Genomic DNA, 17,915 nt, shown 5'->3' with positions numbered 1-17,915 from the left:
ATCTCCCAAAGCCCTCGAAATGTCACAGGGAAAACAATGCACCAAATTCTAATGTTCACAATCAAGTGCAAGCATTTTTTGGAACTGTGGTTAAATGTACCGACAGTATGTCAGAACAGCAATAATCAAATGCCTAAATACGTTTGCAGAATGTCAGATCATTTTCTAACCTTTGTACCTTGATTGCATATCTTAGACCAACTTTTAAGAAGCGTTAATTAAATACAATTGTCATCAATTAATACAAAATTCACTCAACGTAAAGTGTTTTGTTCACAGAATATCAACACGTTGTTCTAATCAGGAGAGAAAATATTGCAAATATGTTCGATGCTTTTGGCAATCAGTAAATACCACTGCACAAAACTGCAAATGGCTTTATCAGGTAGAACATAGGGAAAGATCTAGGCAATGTTTTTACAAATATTTTTCACATTGCTTAGATGTAGAGAATGAAGTTGAATGACTTCTAAGTAACTTTGGTTACTCCTAAATCATCATCTCCCAAATGTTGACTTTCTATTACAGAGCATTGCTATGGCGTGGACTGGAAAGCCTAGAAAGTATATTCATATCACTTGTGTTCCTCCACTTTACGTATTCACCTTTCCTTATTTCTATTGGGGATTGTGTTTCTGCTTGCCGATGGAAAGTCTACTGATATCTTAGCAGACCAGCCTTGGTATTGAATATATGGAATTGCATTGTGATGATACTGATGAACGCATCCTGCACACAATAAGCTTATTTTCATTTGATTTTTGATCAGGAATTATATTTGATTTGATGTGTATAAAATTGTCTGGTGACATTTGCATAAAAGCAGAGTAACTTCACATAATTCTGAACCTTTGATAGTTGTATTCCGTCATAATTTAGTGACTGCTAAGAAAATATATTGATCTACTGGATAAAAAAAGAAAAAAAAGACTAACTTTCTGTTTTGTCGGGTTAGACTGTATGTTTGTATTAATCTTTTTGCAGTGATCTTTTGATGAATGTATTTGCAATTATTTTGACAGTATCATTTAGTTTTGATGAATGTATTTATTTTTTAAGGACATGTTTTAATACATTAAAATGTTTTAAGGGCAAAGAGATTAAGAGATTAAGACGTAATGTATATAGCTAGTTTGTACAGATTACATTCCACTTGCTTGTATCTCCACGCTATGTCCATTAGGTTAGGACAATCTAAAAATGAAGATGCATACAGTGTCTGGTGAATTGCATTAGTTCACATTTAAATTCAGTCATTAAGTGATTAAGCAATATATTGTGTGTGTGTGTGTGTGTGTGTGTGTGTGTGTGTGTGTGTGTTGATCTACAGTAGTTAATATGGGCAGAAATGAAAGCTATTGAACACTGTACTCACTCCCTGATGGTGAACAGTGATTACATGCAGAAGCACTACTTTGTTCTATAATTTGCTATGGCAAAAGTAATCCTATTTGGATCCCACTGACTAAAAAGCCTAGCTTATCATTGATGTGTGAATCCCTGGAGCACAGCTTCCCCAAGATTTATTGAACTTTGCGATCCCTGAATTAGATTACATGAGGGAACTGCCTTCGACCCAATTAGGCATTCATATGCGTTACCAGTGCATGTAAAAAAAAAACCACTGCATAATCCAGCACTTACATATCAGTAATTCTATCACCACTCTGAAATTGTGCCAAGATATCAAATTGATTTACAATGGCTATGTTAACAGCACTGAATGGGGCTGCTGAAGACGATCAAACCTCAAATGGGTGCCAAATAATAAATCCCTGCTGTTTTCATACTAAACGTCCCTTGTGATGAATATTAAAAGGTCAAATGGTGCTGGAAAACCATTAACTGTCTAATGTGGAAGTGGAAAAGACCATGCTGTCACAGATGCAGTGCTTTAAATAAAGAAGGGGATCTTGAACGCAAACAACTTGCCGCAGTAAACATTTTAACAGTTTATTAAGATACAATTTTAGAAAATTCAACACAAACTCACAAAACAATGATTGACATGCACAATTTTAGTATACAAGACAAAACAGTTAGTTTTCAATATGAAAACGCAGTTCTATAGGTCAGTTATCTCATGGAGATCATGGATTAACTATCAGTATTAAAATCAAGGGACACAAGTTGTATAAAATATCAGTAGGTTGTCTTTGTAGGCCAGCTTTAAAAATATATATGCAAGCTATTTACATTAGACCAAGTACATTTGTCAGAACTAAAGCGAATATTTGAGTAACCATAATCAGTGTTTATCATATCAAGTTGAATCCTTTAAAATCAAACTCAGTTGACCCGATGGCTAACATAATGGTGTTAGATTGCATTTAGAATTAATTAACAAAGTACAAGGCCAGAAAAGGTACAGCATTTCCCCCTCTATTTTACAGTCAGCAAGGAACAAGTACTTAGAACTATAGCTACGTAGATTATAGGATAGTCTGACCAAGTTTGATAAAGGACTCATTTGTAAATCCACATACTCTAGCACTGTGTGAGGGATGTGTACTGGTAAGTATACACTATTCTACTAACCAGCATACAGAAATAATGATCAGGTGATGGGGTACAGGAATGAGGATAAGGTCTACGAGTTACACTATTTGTATTATACACTGTGTTACAAGGTTTTATCCTTGAAATGAACTGACATTGCACTGTACTTTTTTTTATAGTAGTATTATTACACAGGCTTAATCCACAGACAGTTTGACACCTAAAAAGCCTATTGTTCATCATTTGGAGAAAAAGCAAAGGCTATCACTGCTATATCAATGCATATCTTCAGCGTAGGATGGACGTTTTTTTTCCAAAAAAGGGCTGAAGAGTCAAAAAGACAAAGGAAAATGACTAGCTCCCTTTCTTAACCAACACATGACCTTTAAACCTGGAATCCGTAATGATGAAACTGCCATGTCCATTTGCGATAACGACAACAAAGTTACTTCAAACAACGAACACCGTTTTCTCATTGCACCGCATTGCACGCACAATAGAACAGCAGAGTATGTGTTTCGATATTTTTTACTACGAAGCTGGATGCTCCTCTCCTCCGTTTCAAAAACAAAACAGTAACAAATGTGCCGGGGGCGAACAGGGGTGCTGTTTTCCCTTATGCGGATTTCAGCTTTAACGAGGAACAAAATGCTGTTCATTTTCACATGAAAGTCAGTAAGATCACTTATGAACGTGGAGCCGTTTGAATCCGTTAAAAGTTCTTAGTAGGGGGATGTTACCTAAAACACCAGTTTCTCATAGCAGCTCTTATTTAAAAAAAAAACATGTACTGTATATTACATTGTGTTCTTATGATTTTAACTTTGAGTGGGGAAGGACATCTCCAACAGTACCCAACAAAAGCATGCGCAACAGGAAGCCTCGGCATCAGTCAATCAAGCATCTGAATTGTGACAGCTGCAATAACGGGGCAGGAAAATCAATATCCTATTGACTGGGCTGCAGCAGTCTAATCAAAGAGCACAGGCCTTTATGAAACCACTGAAGGAGCAGATAGGCTGATTGTGTCCGCTGCTTGGGCTTTACGGGCCTCTAGGGACTGCACACCTGTTCTGGTGGCTGAGCAGGGACACAGTCACACAGTCACCTTGGATCAGTTCCTTGTGCTTACATTCGACTTTGGGAAATGAGTGCAAACGCAGACGACGGGGACAGTCTCACAACAATGTAATCATAGCTCAGCCAGCCCTAATCAGTCCCAAGTTCAGTGAAGGCACGGTTCTTTATAGCAGTAGTCGAGTGTTTACTGCAAGTCCAAACTTACACCAGTGGCCCCAGAATGATAACTTATGATGGAGGACCCATCAGACAACAACATGAACAGGAACCAGTTTCTCACTCAACATCAGGCTAATCGAAGTACTTTAGCAGTTACTGTGTCTAGTCTAGCAGCTCAGGATGTACTTCATTGTGTGCAGAGAGGGACATTATGACAGCAGCCAACCTTTTTCCTCTATTTCCAGTCAAAGCTCCTTTAACGTTACATCATTTATTTAGAGGCTTTAATAGCTGCTAAATTGTGCTGCAGATCCAATCATAGATGTATTATTCACAGGATCTCACCAGACCATAAACGTAGACCAAACTTCCACACTACATACAGTCGGATCCATCTCTACTTCTATAAAGTTTTCAACCCATTGTTATATCAGGTGTTCCAGTATATAATTAAAATTGGAATCATCAACCCATTTCCATTAACGGGGTTTCACATTCACCCCACTCAGTTACTTCGTTTCTATCCGTCTGATAATTCATTTCCAAAAACTGATCCAGAAAGAATGGGTATGTCCCTCAATTTGTAATATGACAGGTATGCATGTGCAGTGAAGGCACTAATATGTCCTGTACTCAAACATGTATACTTTATATATATTTTGCAGACCGGTGATCTGAATTCTGGATAATCGGTAAGACTTATTTAGCATTTAGAGGTCATTTGAATGCAGAATATTACAAGTGGCAACACCACATGATTCTATTCCTTCTGGGACCTTAACATTTCACCGAATTCATTGTGATTTGCATCAATTATTTAGAGGAGCTTGAGATACAGACCAAAATGCCAAGTCCCATCAGCTTGTTGTAGAGAGGGGGTCGAAAGCTCAATAGCCAGCATCTTTGTAAGATGCCTAATACTTTTTCACTATGCAGGAATGAGTGGGCTAGAGGCACAAGTAATCGATCTAGTATCCAGCCCTGGTCCTGATGAGTTAACAAAGCTCAAAACACAAAACATACAGGGTAAGGTTCTAGCTGCAGTTACAAAAATCACTTGACAGAATATTTTATGATTCGGATCACCAAGTAAAACTGGTTTTATATGCTATAGTAGCCAATTTACAATAAGTCTGGGCCTGTTGTCATAACTTAGTTAGTATATTTTTTTTACTTTTTGAAGTTCTACTTCTTCAACTTCTTATAATAATAATCCAAAATGCCATCTATAGTTAGCTACTATATCAAAGGCCATCTGACCCATATAAACCAAAACACATCTCTCCATTGAGCAGCTAACCCTACAATTAAAAATGTATGTGAACATACTGTACCTCCACCTGGTAAAAACCATTTTTTAAAACCTCAGATTACCTCTGAAAGACCAATAAATGAATGAAATAAATACAATGAAACCTTTTTTTCCGTCAACTACTTTGGTATCTACATGGATTTAAGGCATTAGTATTCTTCAAGGATCAGTATCAAACATATAGAATGTAGACATCACTACTCCCAAATTGAAGTATATTCCATTGGCAAAAACAAAATAACACTTCCAAAATGTTTTTACAGCATGACGGCACTTATGACATGAGAGGAAATACTGTAAAATATAATGCACACAAATTCACGTTCTCTATCGGCCCGTTATTGAAATCCTCAATGCATGGCCCTTTTAAAATTCCTGTTCTGTCCAGCACTGCCACAGAGAGTTTTCACCCGTTGCCCCTTCTGACTGAGGGTGAATGCAGGAGCAGCCTCCTAGAGGAGAGGGAGAGAGAGGAGGGTCGGTAGGAGGGCTGTGACCAGGCATCACCAGGAGGAGCTGAGGAGGATGAGAGCACTGACGAGGACTGCAGAGAGATGAGACGGCGACAGCAGACTAAGCCGAGACGCTCCCGAGCCCTGTGCGCCCATGCCTGAAACCATAAACCACCAGTTAGAGAGAAGCTCTTCAAGAACTTAAGATTCTACTCTTCTTTTTTTTTAAGCAAAAAGCGGGGCATTTTCTGTCTCTATCTGCAAAATTGGCTGACAAGTCATCATAAATCAAAGAGTAACTGTGAATTATATAGTGCTTCCATATCTCCATTATTAATGACTTTCAACAGGATAGGCCATTAAAGTATACAGAGATGATAAGGCTTATATCACATTAGAGCAGATCTCTTTAGAGAAAACTGAACCCTGTTTCAATTTTGCACAGCGGGAGGGGCATTCAACTATTTTAGACACAGCCGAGCTGTGCAGTCAACAAGGAATAATAACCCAATGGCAGAGATGGATTGCACTGTACATGCATTTTTAAAAAGGTTGCCTTTCTTGCACCCCCAAAAAAGTATATTACACATGGTCGAAGAGGGGTGCAACGAGGCCAAAATAAATGTTCTGTTCGGCTGGTTGAATCATCGCCAAAACTTGATCAATGGACACAGGAAGAGGAGATGGCAAGCGTACTTAATTTGTGGATGTGGATGGGTTCGCTGCCCACACCTTCACCGCCCTCACTCAGGGCCTTGATCTGGATCAGGTAGTTGTCGTTGGAAGACAGCGTCAGCTCCAACCTGGTTTTGTTTGTCATGATGCTGTTTACCTCATTATCCCGGTGTCTTCTCAACAGCACCTAGAAACAGCAATGCAAAACCCCCAAAATACAAAAATGTAGCAACACACAGTAACTTTGCAAAAACAGACAACCTCAAAATGAAAGACTGGCTAAAATGAGCGGTGAGGAGTGGGGGAATTCAAACTAGGAGAGTGACTAGATTTTGCTGATTGGATGATAAGATGAATCCTGATGCTTTGTGACAGTACAGTGCGGCTGGCTGATTGAAGCTGTGGATGTTCTGTCCCTGTGGACAACCCTACCAATATGAGCCACTAATTATCAATATGGCTGAGTTGACCAGAGGCGATGGTATTGAATACACTTCTTTCATTACACCCCCGACCAACTACCTGCTCTTTGCTTCTTCCTTTTTTTCAAATCAAACCACCCACACAAAGCAGCACTAATTGAAAGATTGCGTTTGAGATGGTTGTGTTGTATTTGACAAAATAATAGAGTTAGAGTGACATGAGACGTACAAGATATCCGATGACCTCTGCCTCCGTCTCCATGGCTGTGACAGGATCCCAGTGCAGAGTGAGCAGAGATCCAATCATGGTCCACTCTACGTTCAGAGGAGGCTGGCCAGGTGCTGCGAGAGGGTAGTGATGAAGAATGAGAGAAGAAAAGAGAGATGGTCATATACAGCAATGTGTGTATGCTTGGAAAAAACGAAAGAGTTTCAGTTCTGCTTACATTTTGAAGTTGAATGTACAATAGACACAAAACCCACTGACGAGATTCACTCACGTGGCTTCTTGGTGGTGGCGTTTATGGGTGTAGACTGTGGCCCTGTCCCAGCAGTGTTAAAGGTACACAAAGCCAAGTAATACTGTGTGTTGGCTTTCAGTCCAGTCACGTTGACTGCTGAGTAGTTAGCAGAGATTCTCACTTTGCCTACTGTGTCAGGCTTGGTGTCATCTTCCCAATACACCACCTGTTTACCAATGGAAAGAAAACAACAAGAGGTTGAGACATCAGACAGGAAAAATTCAATCCTAGCCATGGGGACTTTTATTAACTCACACAAGTGATTAATTTCATCACATTATTAGAACTCACTCCTCCTCATCTAATCTGTAATGCCATTTAGTGTGCAGTAGGGGACTGGCTTCCCACTGAATAATACATTTTTCAATATCTAGGTTCTCAATTGCTGATACACCATCCTCTCTACCCTATGGCTATTCTACAAAGGCACCAATAGTAACCCTAAAAGTAGACTATGACAAAGTGCTTGTGTGACAAAGTATAGGGATATTCTGTCAATACTATGTTTTAGATCTCCCCTTTTTGGTAAAAGAAAATATATTCCCCTCATGGGGAATATGTACTTTCAATGATTAAAATACAGTTTCTGTACTTAGAAATGAATACATCCAGCAACAGCATGGATGAATATTGTATTCTCTCTAACACGAGGCACAGTGCTTAATTAGTTCCCTTGAGGGTATTAACTTTCAATTAACGATGCAGGTGAAGAGATTTTTGATTAAGCAAATGAAATAATCCAATGCTAGTTTAGGGTCATATACAATATTCAAGTCTCTGGTATTAAGTGACAGAGTTAAGTCAATACATAATTAGAGAGAAAAAGTGAAGTCTACCCGCACTCCTATATTCCTGGTATTGCTATGAAACTAAATGAATCTATTAGATACTATTTTTCACCCCAAAACAATATACTGTTCTGGAGTTAAAAACTAGCTCCATTCTGTAGATGATGGGCCTATTATTGTGCAAATCAGTTTAGACCTATCCTGCCTGTTTGGATACTAAAACAAACAACACTAATGCATCTGTCTATGATGTCTTTCAGAATCCTATGACCTCCACTGTACCCAATGGCTAAGGTTTAAGATGCATAACAACAGCTTTCCTCCGTAAAAGCGCCTCTCTCTCTGAAATCCTTTTTGGTGACATGATAACACTATTGTATCTACACAATATAGCCGTTGCCATGGAAACCATGGGTTTTGTGCCAAGGGGCAGGGGTGAGAGGGATTGAAAGAGCACTGGGAAAAAATGTGTTCTTAAATGGATGGATGATAGCTCTCCTCATCAGGTTTCAGAAGCCTCTGGTGGGTGGTCTTCAGAGCAGCAGTGTATAAAGCGTAAATCATAGTCCGCAGGAAGCTGAGACGCGATAGTCTGGTGTCCCAATGTGACATAGCTAGGCGGCTCTGAGAACACTATCCGAGCGAGACGCACAGCTGAACGGGCACTTCCCCACAATTCCCAACCAACGCGGCTTTGGTACGCATCCTCCATTCATTTGAATGTGTTGACACTAGTTGGAGAAATTGCTTGAGTAGTCGAAAAGTATGAAAGCCAACGGTCCAATATTCTAGAACACTGCTTGGTGTTTTGGACTATGATAAACCCTTAAGCAACACCCACTCTCTGAGGGTGTCTCAGGGGGAGTGGGATATACACAGAAAATAACATTTCCAGCTCACCAAACACTGTACAGATTACACACATGTACATTTGTGAAACTTGCCAAAATAAAGGAAACACCAACATAAAGTGGCTTAATAGCCAGAACAGCTTCAATGCACCTTGGCATAGATTCTACAAGTGTCTGGAACTCTATTGGAGCAGTGTGACACCAGAAATTCCATAATTTGGTGTTTTGTCGATGGTGGTGGAAAACGCTGTCTTAGGCGCCGCTCCAGAATCTCAAATAAGCGTTCTATTTGGTTAACATCTGGTGACTGAGATGGCCATGCCCTATGGTTTGCATCGTTTTCATGCGCATAAAACCATTCAGTGACTACTCGTGCCCTGTGGATGGGGGCATTGTCATGAGGCATAGCCATGGCCTGCCCAGCATTTTTGACCTTATGCATGATGTGATGTTAATTTCTTCATTAACTTAGGAACTACATCTGTGTGGAAGCACCTGCTGTCAATATTCTCTGTATCCCTAATTTACTCAAGTGTTTCCATTATTTTTGTAGTTACCTATAGGTACAGGAGTGAACATACTATACTATTTACAAGCTGTTGTCAACGTTATAGAAGTTCTCATGATATCTTATTCAGTGAAATGTTACATTTACACAGCACTCCAGGGAATATTTCAAGAATCGTCTTAAAATAGTTTAAATAAAGCTACTGATTTGCATATAAATATTAGAAATGGCATCAGAACGTGTCTGGCCGTGTCCGAAATCTGTATTGCCTACTACTTACTACAACTACATAATGTGTACTATTCATACCATATACTCTTCAGAACGTACTGTTTAGTCAAAACGGATGCACTAAGCAACAAATACCAAGCTACTAGGCTCACCCATCCTGAGAATGAGTCATCTAATGCGCAATTGCATTGATTTACGCCATTTGTTCATTTGGTATAGCGCGTATCATCTTATCTCATTATCGGCAGATTATCAGTTTTTGTCAAACACACGTGAGTCTGGAGAGATGATTCTCTTCCTCAAAAGTGTTCAGCAAATTCTACCCGATGAAAAGCCTAAATGAGTAATAACCTGGCATTTAAAGAATACTTGAAATTTCACATACTATAAACCGTTATATTTTCGCATGCCTAAAATGCCTACTATTTAGAATGCAAGTATGGTTATTTATTGAGCAAATTGAGAGAATCCTACCTCATAACCCAGCACTCTTTCAGGGGTGGCAGGGAGGGCTTCCCAGATCACTTCAATTTGAGCTGCAGACACACTCCTGCCCCAAACCCTCTTAGGAGCCTCACTGGGGACTGCAGAAATAGAGAGCTGGTGAGCACCACTCACTCAACACCATCAAACACACTAATAGGAAGCAGAAGCAGGCAGAGAATAGACCTGTAGTTTCACTGGAGAGAGCTATATTGCTTGGGCTTGGTTTTTAATGGGATCTGTGACTGACATTAGGGAAGACTATCTTCACGGCAAATTCAATTAACACAGTACCTCACTGACAGCCCAGTGTAGTAAGTGTCAGCTAGGATTTCCTGTAATCTACCTCTGCAATAACAATAACTAATATCAAGTTGAAACTCCCAGCTTGAGAGGGGGAAAAGTGTCTGAACCAACTTATTTCATCATTACTATTCAAGGTCGTGCCTCCAGAATACAAAAGATTAGGAGCTGTTTGAGCGTGGTTCCACTGGCTGCCATTGCCTTTACCTTCCTCTGCTGAAAACACTGTGGCTATGGAACTGAAAGGCCCCTCCCCGCGGTTGTTGTACGCCCCAACCTTCACATCGAACGGAGAGAAGGCCGGGATGGTGTCGTTGCGGAAGACGTATCGGGCGACCCCAGGCGTGGAGATGACCACTCGCGTCCAAGTGACAGCACCCAGTGGCCGGAAGGCGATGATGTAACCGAAGCCCTCTCCATTCTGCAGTTCCTCAGGCACGGGCTGGGAGCGAAACACAAAACTATAGTGATATTAAAACGCATACAGACAAAGACACAGACACCCCTGCCATTGTCCTCAAGCACCCGCCAAAGAGGGCTTCAACACGAGCTGCAATGATTAGATGCGGCGTTTTCCCCCCTACACCACAACCCACAGATCCTTTTCTCCCTGCATTGGTACATCATTGTGGATGAAGTGAGCTTCAAAGAAACAATCTCTTTCCCGGAGTTGAATCACATTGGGGGCTGGCACTCCGAGGCCAGACCCCAGAACGGAGGGGCTGGCTCTAGTGCAGGTCATGAAATTGCTCCATTCAATTCTGCACAATTAAGCAAAACCATTACCAGGCTATGGAGAGAGCAGTAAAACCTGACAGATGACTTACCTCCCAAGTTATCACTAATTCAGATTTTGTGCCGCCTCCGCCTCCAACATCAGTGGGAGCTGTATCAGGCACTGTAAGGCAAAGCCCAAAGGAAAGCAATTAGAAGGCAGTTAACATAGCTGAACTACAGGTCTATAAGTCTAGCCCCACGACAGTTTTAAAATGCATCCAGAATATTTTTTCATTTTACAAACCACAACTTCTCCCTTGATACGAGCGACCCAACATGTTTTGGAGTATATCCTCCTACTCGAATAGCAAGTCTCACAATGAATAAACAACTTCGTTTTTGATTTAGCTGTTAAGTTTAATAGTCAGAAAATGCCATTTTACTTGACAACTGTTTTGTGCATGGCTCTGCACAAAAGATTTGCGGATCACTCATGTGCATCCTGATGTGTATTTACCCAAAGTAAATGGTCCATCACATTTAATCTGTCACATTAGCAACTGGTTCAACCAGCATTTAAAGTCAGATGTCAGGGTTCTGTGTATATCACTTTGTGTGTGTGTGTGTGTGTGTGTCTACATATGTATTTTAGAGAGAGTAGAGGAGTGACACTCACTGGCATCCTCTGTCCTGGTCTTGGCTGAGGCTGGACTAGGCTCTCCCATGCCCACACTGTTGCGGGCCACAACCCGGAACTCATACTCCACCCAGGCATTCAGACCCACTACAGTGGCTGTCAACGTGTTGCCATTGATTTCCTCGGGAACTGGAAGTGGAAAGGAGAGCGTTCAACATTACCATCTACATAAGCATGGCTAAGGTGTGCTCTGTTCTGTACTGTATGCTAGGTGTATTAGCTACCTGTGTCTACAGCTTGCCAGCCCACAGTGAAGGGTGTCCTGGCCTGGATGATGTAGCCGGTGATAGGGCTGCCATTGTCCCTACCAGGTTTCCAGGAGAGCTGGGCTGTGCTATCTGTGATCTCCTCCACCGCTACAGTGTCCGGGGGCCCGGGGGGACCTGACTCAATCAGACAATTAGCAAAGTGAGCCTCCACACCAGGCTCACAACACCACCACCACCCCTCCCATTCCCAACTCATTATGCTCTTGCCTTTACTGCTGACCCTGTTACATATCAAGGCCATTACACTCCATCCAATTAAGGGCTGTGTCCTTGGTCCGGCTTCACAGGGGCCTTTAATTCAGACGTGTGATATGTGAGGCTGAGAAGTGATTATGAACACAGGATCACTAACACCGAACAGGGACATGGGAGGGGTACATTTGTGAAGAGAGAAAGAGCGAGAGAAAGAGTTAGAGATTGAGAGAGAGACAGTGAGTGAGACAGAGACAGTGAGTTAGAGAGAGACAGTGAGTGAGATAGAGATGCAGCAAGATTGAGAAGTACAGCAAATATGTGACCCGCTTCAGGAAGCTAGGCATTTGTCGCACGTCACTGCTTCACAGGAGAGGCAGTTGAACATATACTAGCGTTCAAAAGTTTTGCGTCACTTAGAAATGTCCTTGTTTTTAAAGAAAATGTTTTTAAAAATTGTCCATTAAAATAACATCAAATTGATCAGAAATACAGTGTGGACATTGTTAATGTTGTAAATGACTATCTATTGTAATTGGAAGCGGCTGATTTTTAATGGAATATCTACATACAGTGCCTTGCGAAAGTATTCGGCCCCCTTGAACTTTGCGACCTTTTGCCACATTTCAGGCTTCAAACATAAAGATATAAAACTGTATTTTTTTGTGAAGAATCAACAACAAGTGGGACACAATCATGAAGTGGAACGACATTTATTGGATATTTCTATCTTTTTTAACAAATCAAAAACTGAAAAATTGGGCGTGCAAAATTATTCTGCCCCCTTAAGTTAATACTTTGTAGCGCCACCTTTTGCTGCGATTACAGCTGTAAGTCGCTTGGGGTATGTCTCTATCAGTTTTGCACATGGAGAGACTGAAATTTTTTCCCATTCCTCCTTGCAAAACTGCTCGAGCTCAGTGAGGTTGGATGGAGAGCATTTGTAAACAGCAGTTTTCAGTTCTTTCCACAGATTCTCGATTGGATTCAGGTCTGGACTTTGACTTGGCCATTCTAACACCTGGATATGTTTATTTTTGAACCATTCCATTGTAGATTTTGCTTTATGTTTTGGATCATTGTCTTGTTGGAAGACAAATCTCCGTCCCAGTCTCAGGTCTTTTGCAGACTCCATCAGGTTTTCTTCCAGAATGGTCCTGTATTTGGCTCCATCCATCTTTCCATCAATTTTAACCATCTTCCCTGTCCCTGCTGAAGAAAAGCAGGCCCAAACCATGATGCTGCCACCACCATGTTTGACAGTGGGGATGGTGTGTTCAGGGTGATGAGCTGTGTTGCTTTTACGCCAAACATAACGTTTTGCATTGTTGCCAAAAAGTTCAATTTTGGTTTCATCTGACCAGAGCACCTTCTTCCACATGTTTGGTGTGTCTCCCAGGTGGCTTGTGGCAAACTTTAAACAACACTTTTTATGGATATCTTTAAGAAATGGCTTTCTTCTTGCCACTCTTCCATCAAGGCCAGATTTGTGCAATATACGACTGATTGTTGTCCTATGGACAGAGTCTCCCACCTCAGCTGTAGATCTCTGCAGTTCATCCAGAGTGATCATGGGCCTCTTGGCTGCATCTCTGATCAGTCTTCTCCTTGTATGAGCTGAAAGTTTAGAGGGACGGCCAGGTCTTGGTAGATTTGCAGTGGTCTGATACTCCTTCCATTTCAATATTATCGCTTGCGCAGTGCTCCTTGGGATGTTTAAAGCTTGGGAAATCTTTTTGTATCCAAATCCAGCTTTAAACTTCTTCACAACAGTATCTCGAACCTGCCTGGTATGTTCCTTGTTCTTCATGATGCTCTCTGCGCTTTTAACGGACCTCTGAGACTATCACAGTGCAGGTACATTTATACGGAGACTTGATTACACACAGGTGGATTGTATTTATCATCATTAGTCATTTAGGTCAACATTGGATCATTCAGAGATCCTCACTGAACTTCTGGAGAGAGTTTGCTGCACTGAAAGTAAAGGGGCTGAATAATTTTGCACGCCCAATTTTTCAGTTTTTGATTTGTTAAAAAAGTTTGAAATATCCAATAAATGTCGTTCCACTTCATGATTGTGTCCCACTTGTTGTTGATTCTTCACAAAAAAATACAGTTTTATATCTTTATGTTTGAAGCCTGAAATGTGGCAAAAGGTCGCAAAGTTCAAGGGGGCCGAATACTTTCGCAAGGCACTGTAGGCATACAGAGGCCCACTATCAGCAACCATCACTCCTGTGTTCCAACGGCACCTTGTGTTAACTAATCCAGGTTTATCATTTTGAAAGGTTAATTGATCATATGAAAACCCTTTTGCAATTATGTTTTCCTGTTTTCCTGTTTAAAGAAGCAATAAAACTGGCCTTCTTTAGACTTGTTGAGTATCTGGAGCATCAGCATTTGTGGATTCGATTACAGGCTCGAAATGGCCAGAAACATAGAACTTTCTTCTGAAACTCGTCAGTCTATTTACATCATTAACAATGTCTACACTGTATTTATGATCAATTTGATGTTATTTTAATGGACAAAAAAATATATATTTCGAGAACAAGGACATTTCTCTCTGTGACCCCAAACATTTGAATGGTAGTGTATATTTTTATCAAAGTGCGCTTTTTGGCAGAAATGCCTTCTGTTGCATGTGAACTTTAATGTGCCTCAATAACAAACTTGTATTCCATCTGTAAATATGAATACAATTGCTAAATTACGAGCCTAGTTGGATTAGCCAAGGAAAAAGTGAGAACTGTCCCGCTAGCCATGATTGTCTGAGATAATGGAAGGGCTGGACATGCCGGGAGATGAGTTTGGATTGGTCTGCCATGTAGCATGCCTCTGTCTATAACGTGAGCTGCTCAGTACATGTTAATAGTCCTTTCTATCACAGTGTTTTTTTAAAGATATTATGTTAGCCATCGAGAATTACAAAAGTTTTACTACTTTTCTCAACAACATTGATGCCCTGAATTTACCAGGTGCTATCAACAGATCAGTTTGAAAAAGTTGTGATGGACTACTTTCTGCACACGCCATGGTCAGTGTGAACCGGAGTGACTTGACAACGCTGGCCAAACAAGATGTAGCTACAAACAAAACGGAGTTAAAGTTCCAGTTTGCCATGAAGCATTCATCCATGTACACTGGTAAGAGTTTAGCTACATTTTCAGATATTATACGTGTCTAATTTTGTCAGAAAGTAATTTTCATTGCAAGTTAAAGAGTACTGTTAGCTAGCTAGCCAACGTTAGCATGCTGGCTTGGTAGCTAGCTAACAGTACGTGTATGATCTGTGTAGTGATATTATTTGAACCAGAAATCCCTTTGCATTGCAAGTTACTGCCTAATGTTAGCTAGCTAACATTGCACCTGGTTGGCTAGCTTTAGCTACTTGCAGATTCATACTACAGCTATGACAATGTTTGTATTTGTAGTAGTATGAGTTGGGATTATGCTGGGTTCATTGTTTAGCTGGCTAGCTATCTAGCTACATGTCTAAATGAAAGGCTACACTTCACCAGATGATTACATGACCCATCAAGTCAGCCAGGTGTGTCGGGGTGACTGCGGCCATCTATTGTATTACATGAACATGTGTACATGTCTCTACAATAGTGACCCATTCATTTAGCTAGATGTGGCTGGGGGGTGGTTATAGCATTTCTTTCACGTGACAATTCATTTATACAAGTGTGTCTGGGTAAGCGTCATCTAATAATTATAACAAATTTATACAATATCTGTATAAATCTGGACACTTCCTGTTTTTGATATTGCTACTATGCAAGTGACCATTTCACTGTACCGTTTACACCTTCTATATCCTGTGCATGTCACAAATACATTTGATTTGATAAGGTGTGTTTATACCATTGAAGGCAATGTGAAGAACAACATGACCTGCACCAAAGTCAGATTAGGATGTAGGCCAAGGACTAGAGAAAGTGTATTTTTACCTGGAGTTTTTACTTATTGTAGGCTACTACTTTTACCACTTTTAGTATTGAAAACGTTGGATATTTACTACACTACTCACTCTGTTTAGCACATGCCCTCACATGTGAATCCTTAAAGAGATGGGTGGGACTAAGGTTTAAGAGGGTGTGAACGATGTTGAATGGGTGTAGACAAAGAAGAGCTCTCTATTAGGTGTATAAAACAATTCAAGAGCCATTTTCTTAACAGTGTGGTTACAAGTGTATCCACTTTCAAAGCAGAATTCCTTTCACATTGTTCCTTAACTGCAGTTTATGAGATAACATTTTCTAGCGCTGTGTGTCTTTTATCCAATGTAAAAAAACATCATACATTTTTTTTGCTACCAAATCTAAAAGTGGTTGGTCACATATATGCTCCAAAGATGTTGTTGTTTGCTCCTCTGTTTCATTATTCAGATGCTTGTATGTTTTTTTGTCAATGTGTAAATGAGCCAATTAAAGCAATTCTCTGTAACAAACAATGGCTTTCCAAAACACCGGGACAGCTATTACAGGGTGTTATGGGCATGCAATGCATGCCAATGTAAATCACCAGAGATAAGTTACAATGATGAGATATGATACACTGCGCTTAACAGATATTAACTACTGCTGTGGAAGCTCCTGTCACAAATGTACCAGAGTCACATTATGTGCCATTTTTTACATTTTAGCAATGCCAAATATTGTCTTTCAAAAACATGTCATACAAATGTTCTCATTACACCAACATCACACATCGTCACATTTGTATACCATGTCATGTCATGAAGAAATTGGTGTAAGATAATTATATTTGTCTGCAGAGTTCTCACCAAACTATGAATATATTTATGGTTAAATTTGACATTTTAGTCTTTCAGCAGATGCTCTTATCCAGAGTAACTTAGAGGGGCGATTAGGATTAAGTGCCTTGCTCAAGGGCACATTGGCAGATAGTTGGCTCGGGGATTCGCATAAGCGACCTTTCGGTTACTGGCCAAAAGCTCTTAACCGCTAGGCTACCTGCCGCCCCATAGGTAGCTTGGCAGCAAGTTTAATTAACCAATATTATTCATATAGGCCTATAAAATGATAGTCTGGTTGCCAGTCTGTTTAGATCACATTCCACTCCTTGTACTCCATGGCATGCGCCAAATTTTTAGCACATGACATGGAGAACAATGACTGGAATGTAAGCTAAACAGACTGGTACCCAGACTAATAAAATTAAGTATGTCATCTAGATTGCAATTCCAGCACCAATTTATTGCATGAATCAATTTGAATTCTGTCAAAGTGCTTACAAGAGTTTACATTGGAAGCTCTATGATCAAACATTCACAGCCGGATCTATATTGTATTTCGACACTCAAACTTTTCTGAAGAAGCTAAAATGTAAATCACTTCTGAGAAATAAGTCTCTGTACACATGTGAATCTCATAGCCAGAGTGAACATGAATTCCATAGAGGCAGATTTTACAACCTTAACAGTTGGTTCTTTTACCTTTCACAACCAAGATGGCTGAAGCAGACAAGCTCTCCACGTCGGTGTTGATAACACAGACATACTTTCCTCCGTGATTCAACTGGATGTTACGAATCATCAGATCTCCTGAGATGCTCTACAAGGGAAAACAACAACACACAAGAAAATCTGATGTAAAATCATGAAATCCAAAGGAAATACACTCTGAACTGTTTTATAATTATTTTTGCGCAACTGCCTGTGTGATCCTACTGTAGGTTGATTAATAAATACATGGATCACATCAGAGCAATATCAGGTGCTGCTA

General features: G+C 40.3%; 1 protein-coding gene across 1 annotated transcript in view; it reads right to left on the bottom strand.

The window, feature by feature from the left end:
- Positions 1-1,939: 1,939 nt before the first annotated feature.
- The window catches only part of cntn3b (contactin 3b), a 68,768-nt gene continuing 52,792 nt past the window's right edge, over positions 1,940-17,915 (bottom strand). Inside the window, exons 14-23 of the mRNA XM_042324280.1 lie at positions 17,627-17,744; positions 11,923-12,081; positions 11,678-11,827; positions 11,112-11,182; positions 10,492-10,726; positions 9,973-10,082; positions 7,100-7,286; positions 6,829-6,941; positions 6,199-6,364; positions 1,940-5,660 (exon numbers count right to left, since the gene is read on the bottom strand). Coding sequence (XP_042180214.1) covers positions 5,554-5,660; positions 6,199-6,364; positions 6,829-6,941; positions 7,100-7,286; positions 9,973-10,082; positions 10,492-10,726; positions 11,112-11,182; positions 11,678-11,827; positions 11,923-12,081; positions 17,627-17,744 — 1,416 coding nt within the window. The 3' untranslated portion in view covers positions 1,940-5,553. The remainder of the gene's footprint in view (positions 5,661-6,198; positions 6,365-6,828; positions 6,942-7,099; positions 7,287-9,972; positions 10,083-10,491; positions 10,727-11,111; positions 11,183-11,677; positions 11,828-11,922; positions 12,082-17,626; positions 17,745-17,915) is intronic.

Source organism: Oncorhynchus tshawytscha, linkage group LG07 (assembly GCF_018296145.1).
Source record: "Oncorhynchus tshawytscha isolate Ot180627B linkage group LG07, Otsh_v2.0, whole genome shotgun sequence".
Taxonomy (NCBI): Eukaryota; Metazoa; Chordata; class Actinopteri; order Salmoniformes; family Salmonidae; genus Oncorhynchus; species Oncorhynchus tshawytscha.
Note: the sequence above shows the minus strand (reverse complement) of the source record. Positions and strands in the feature narration are given on the sequence as shown.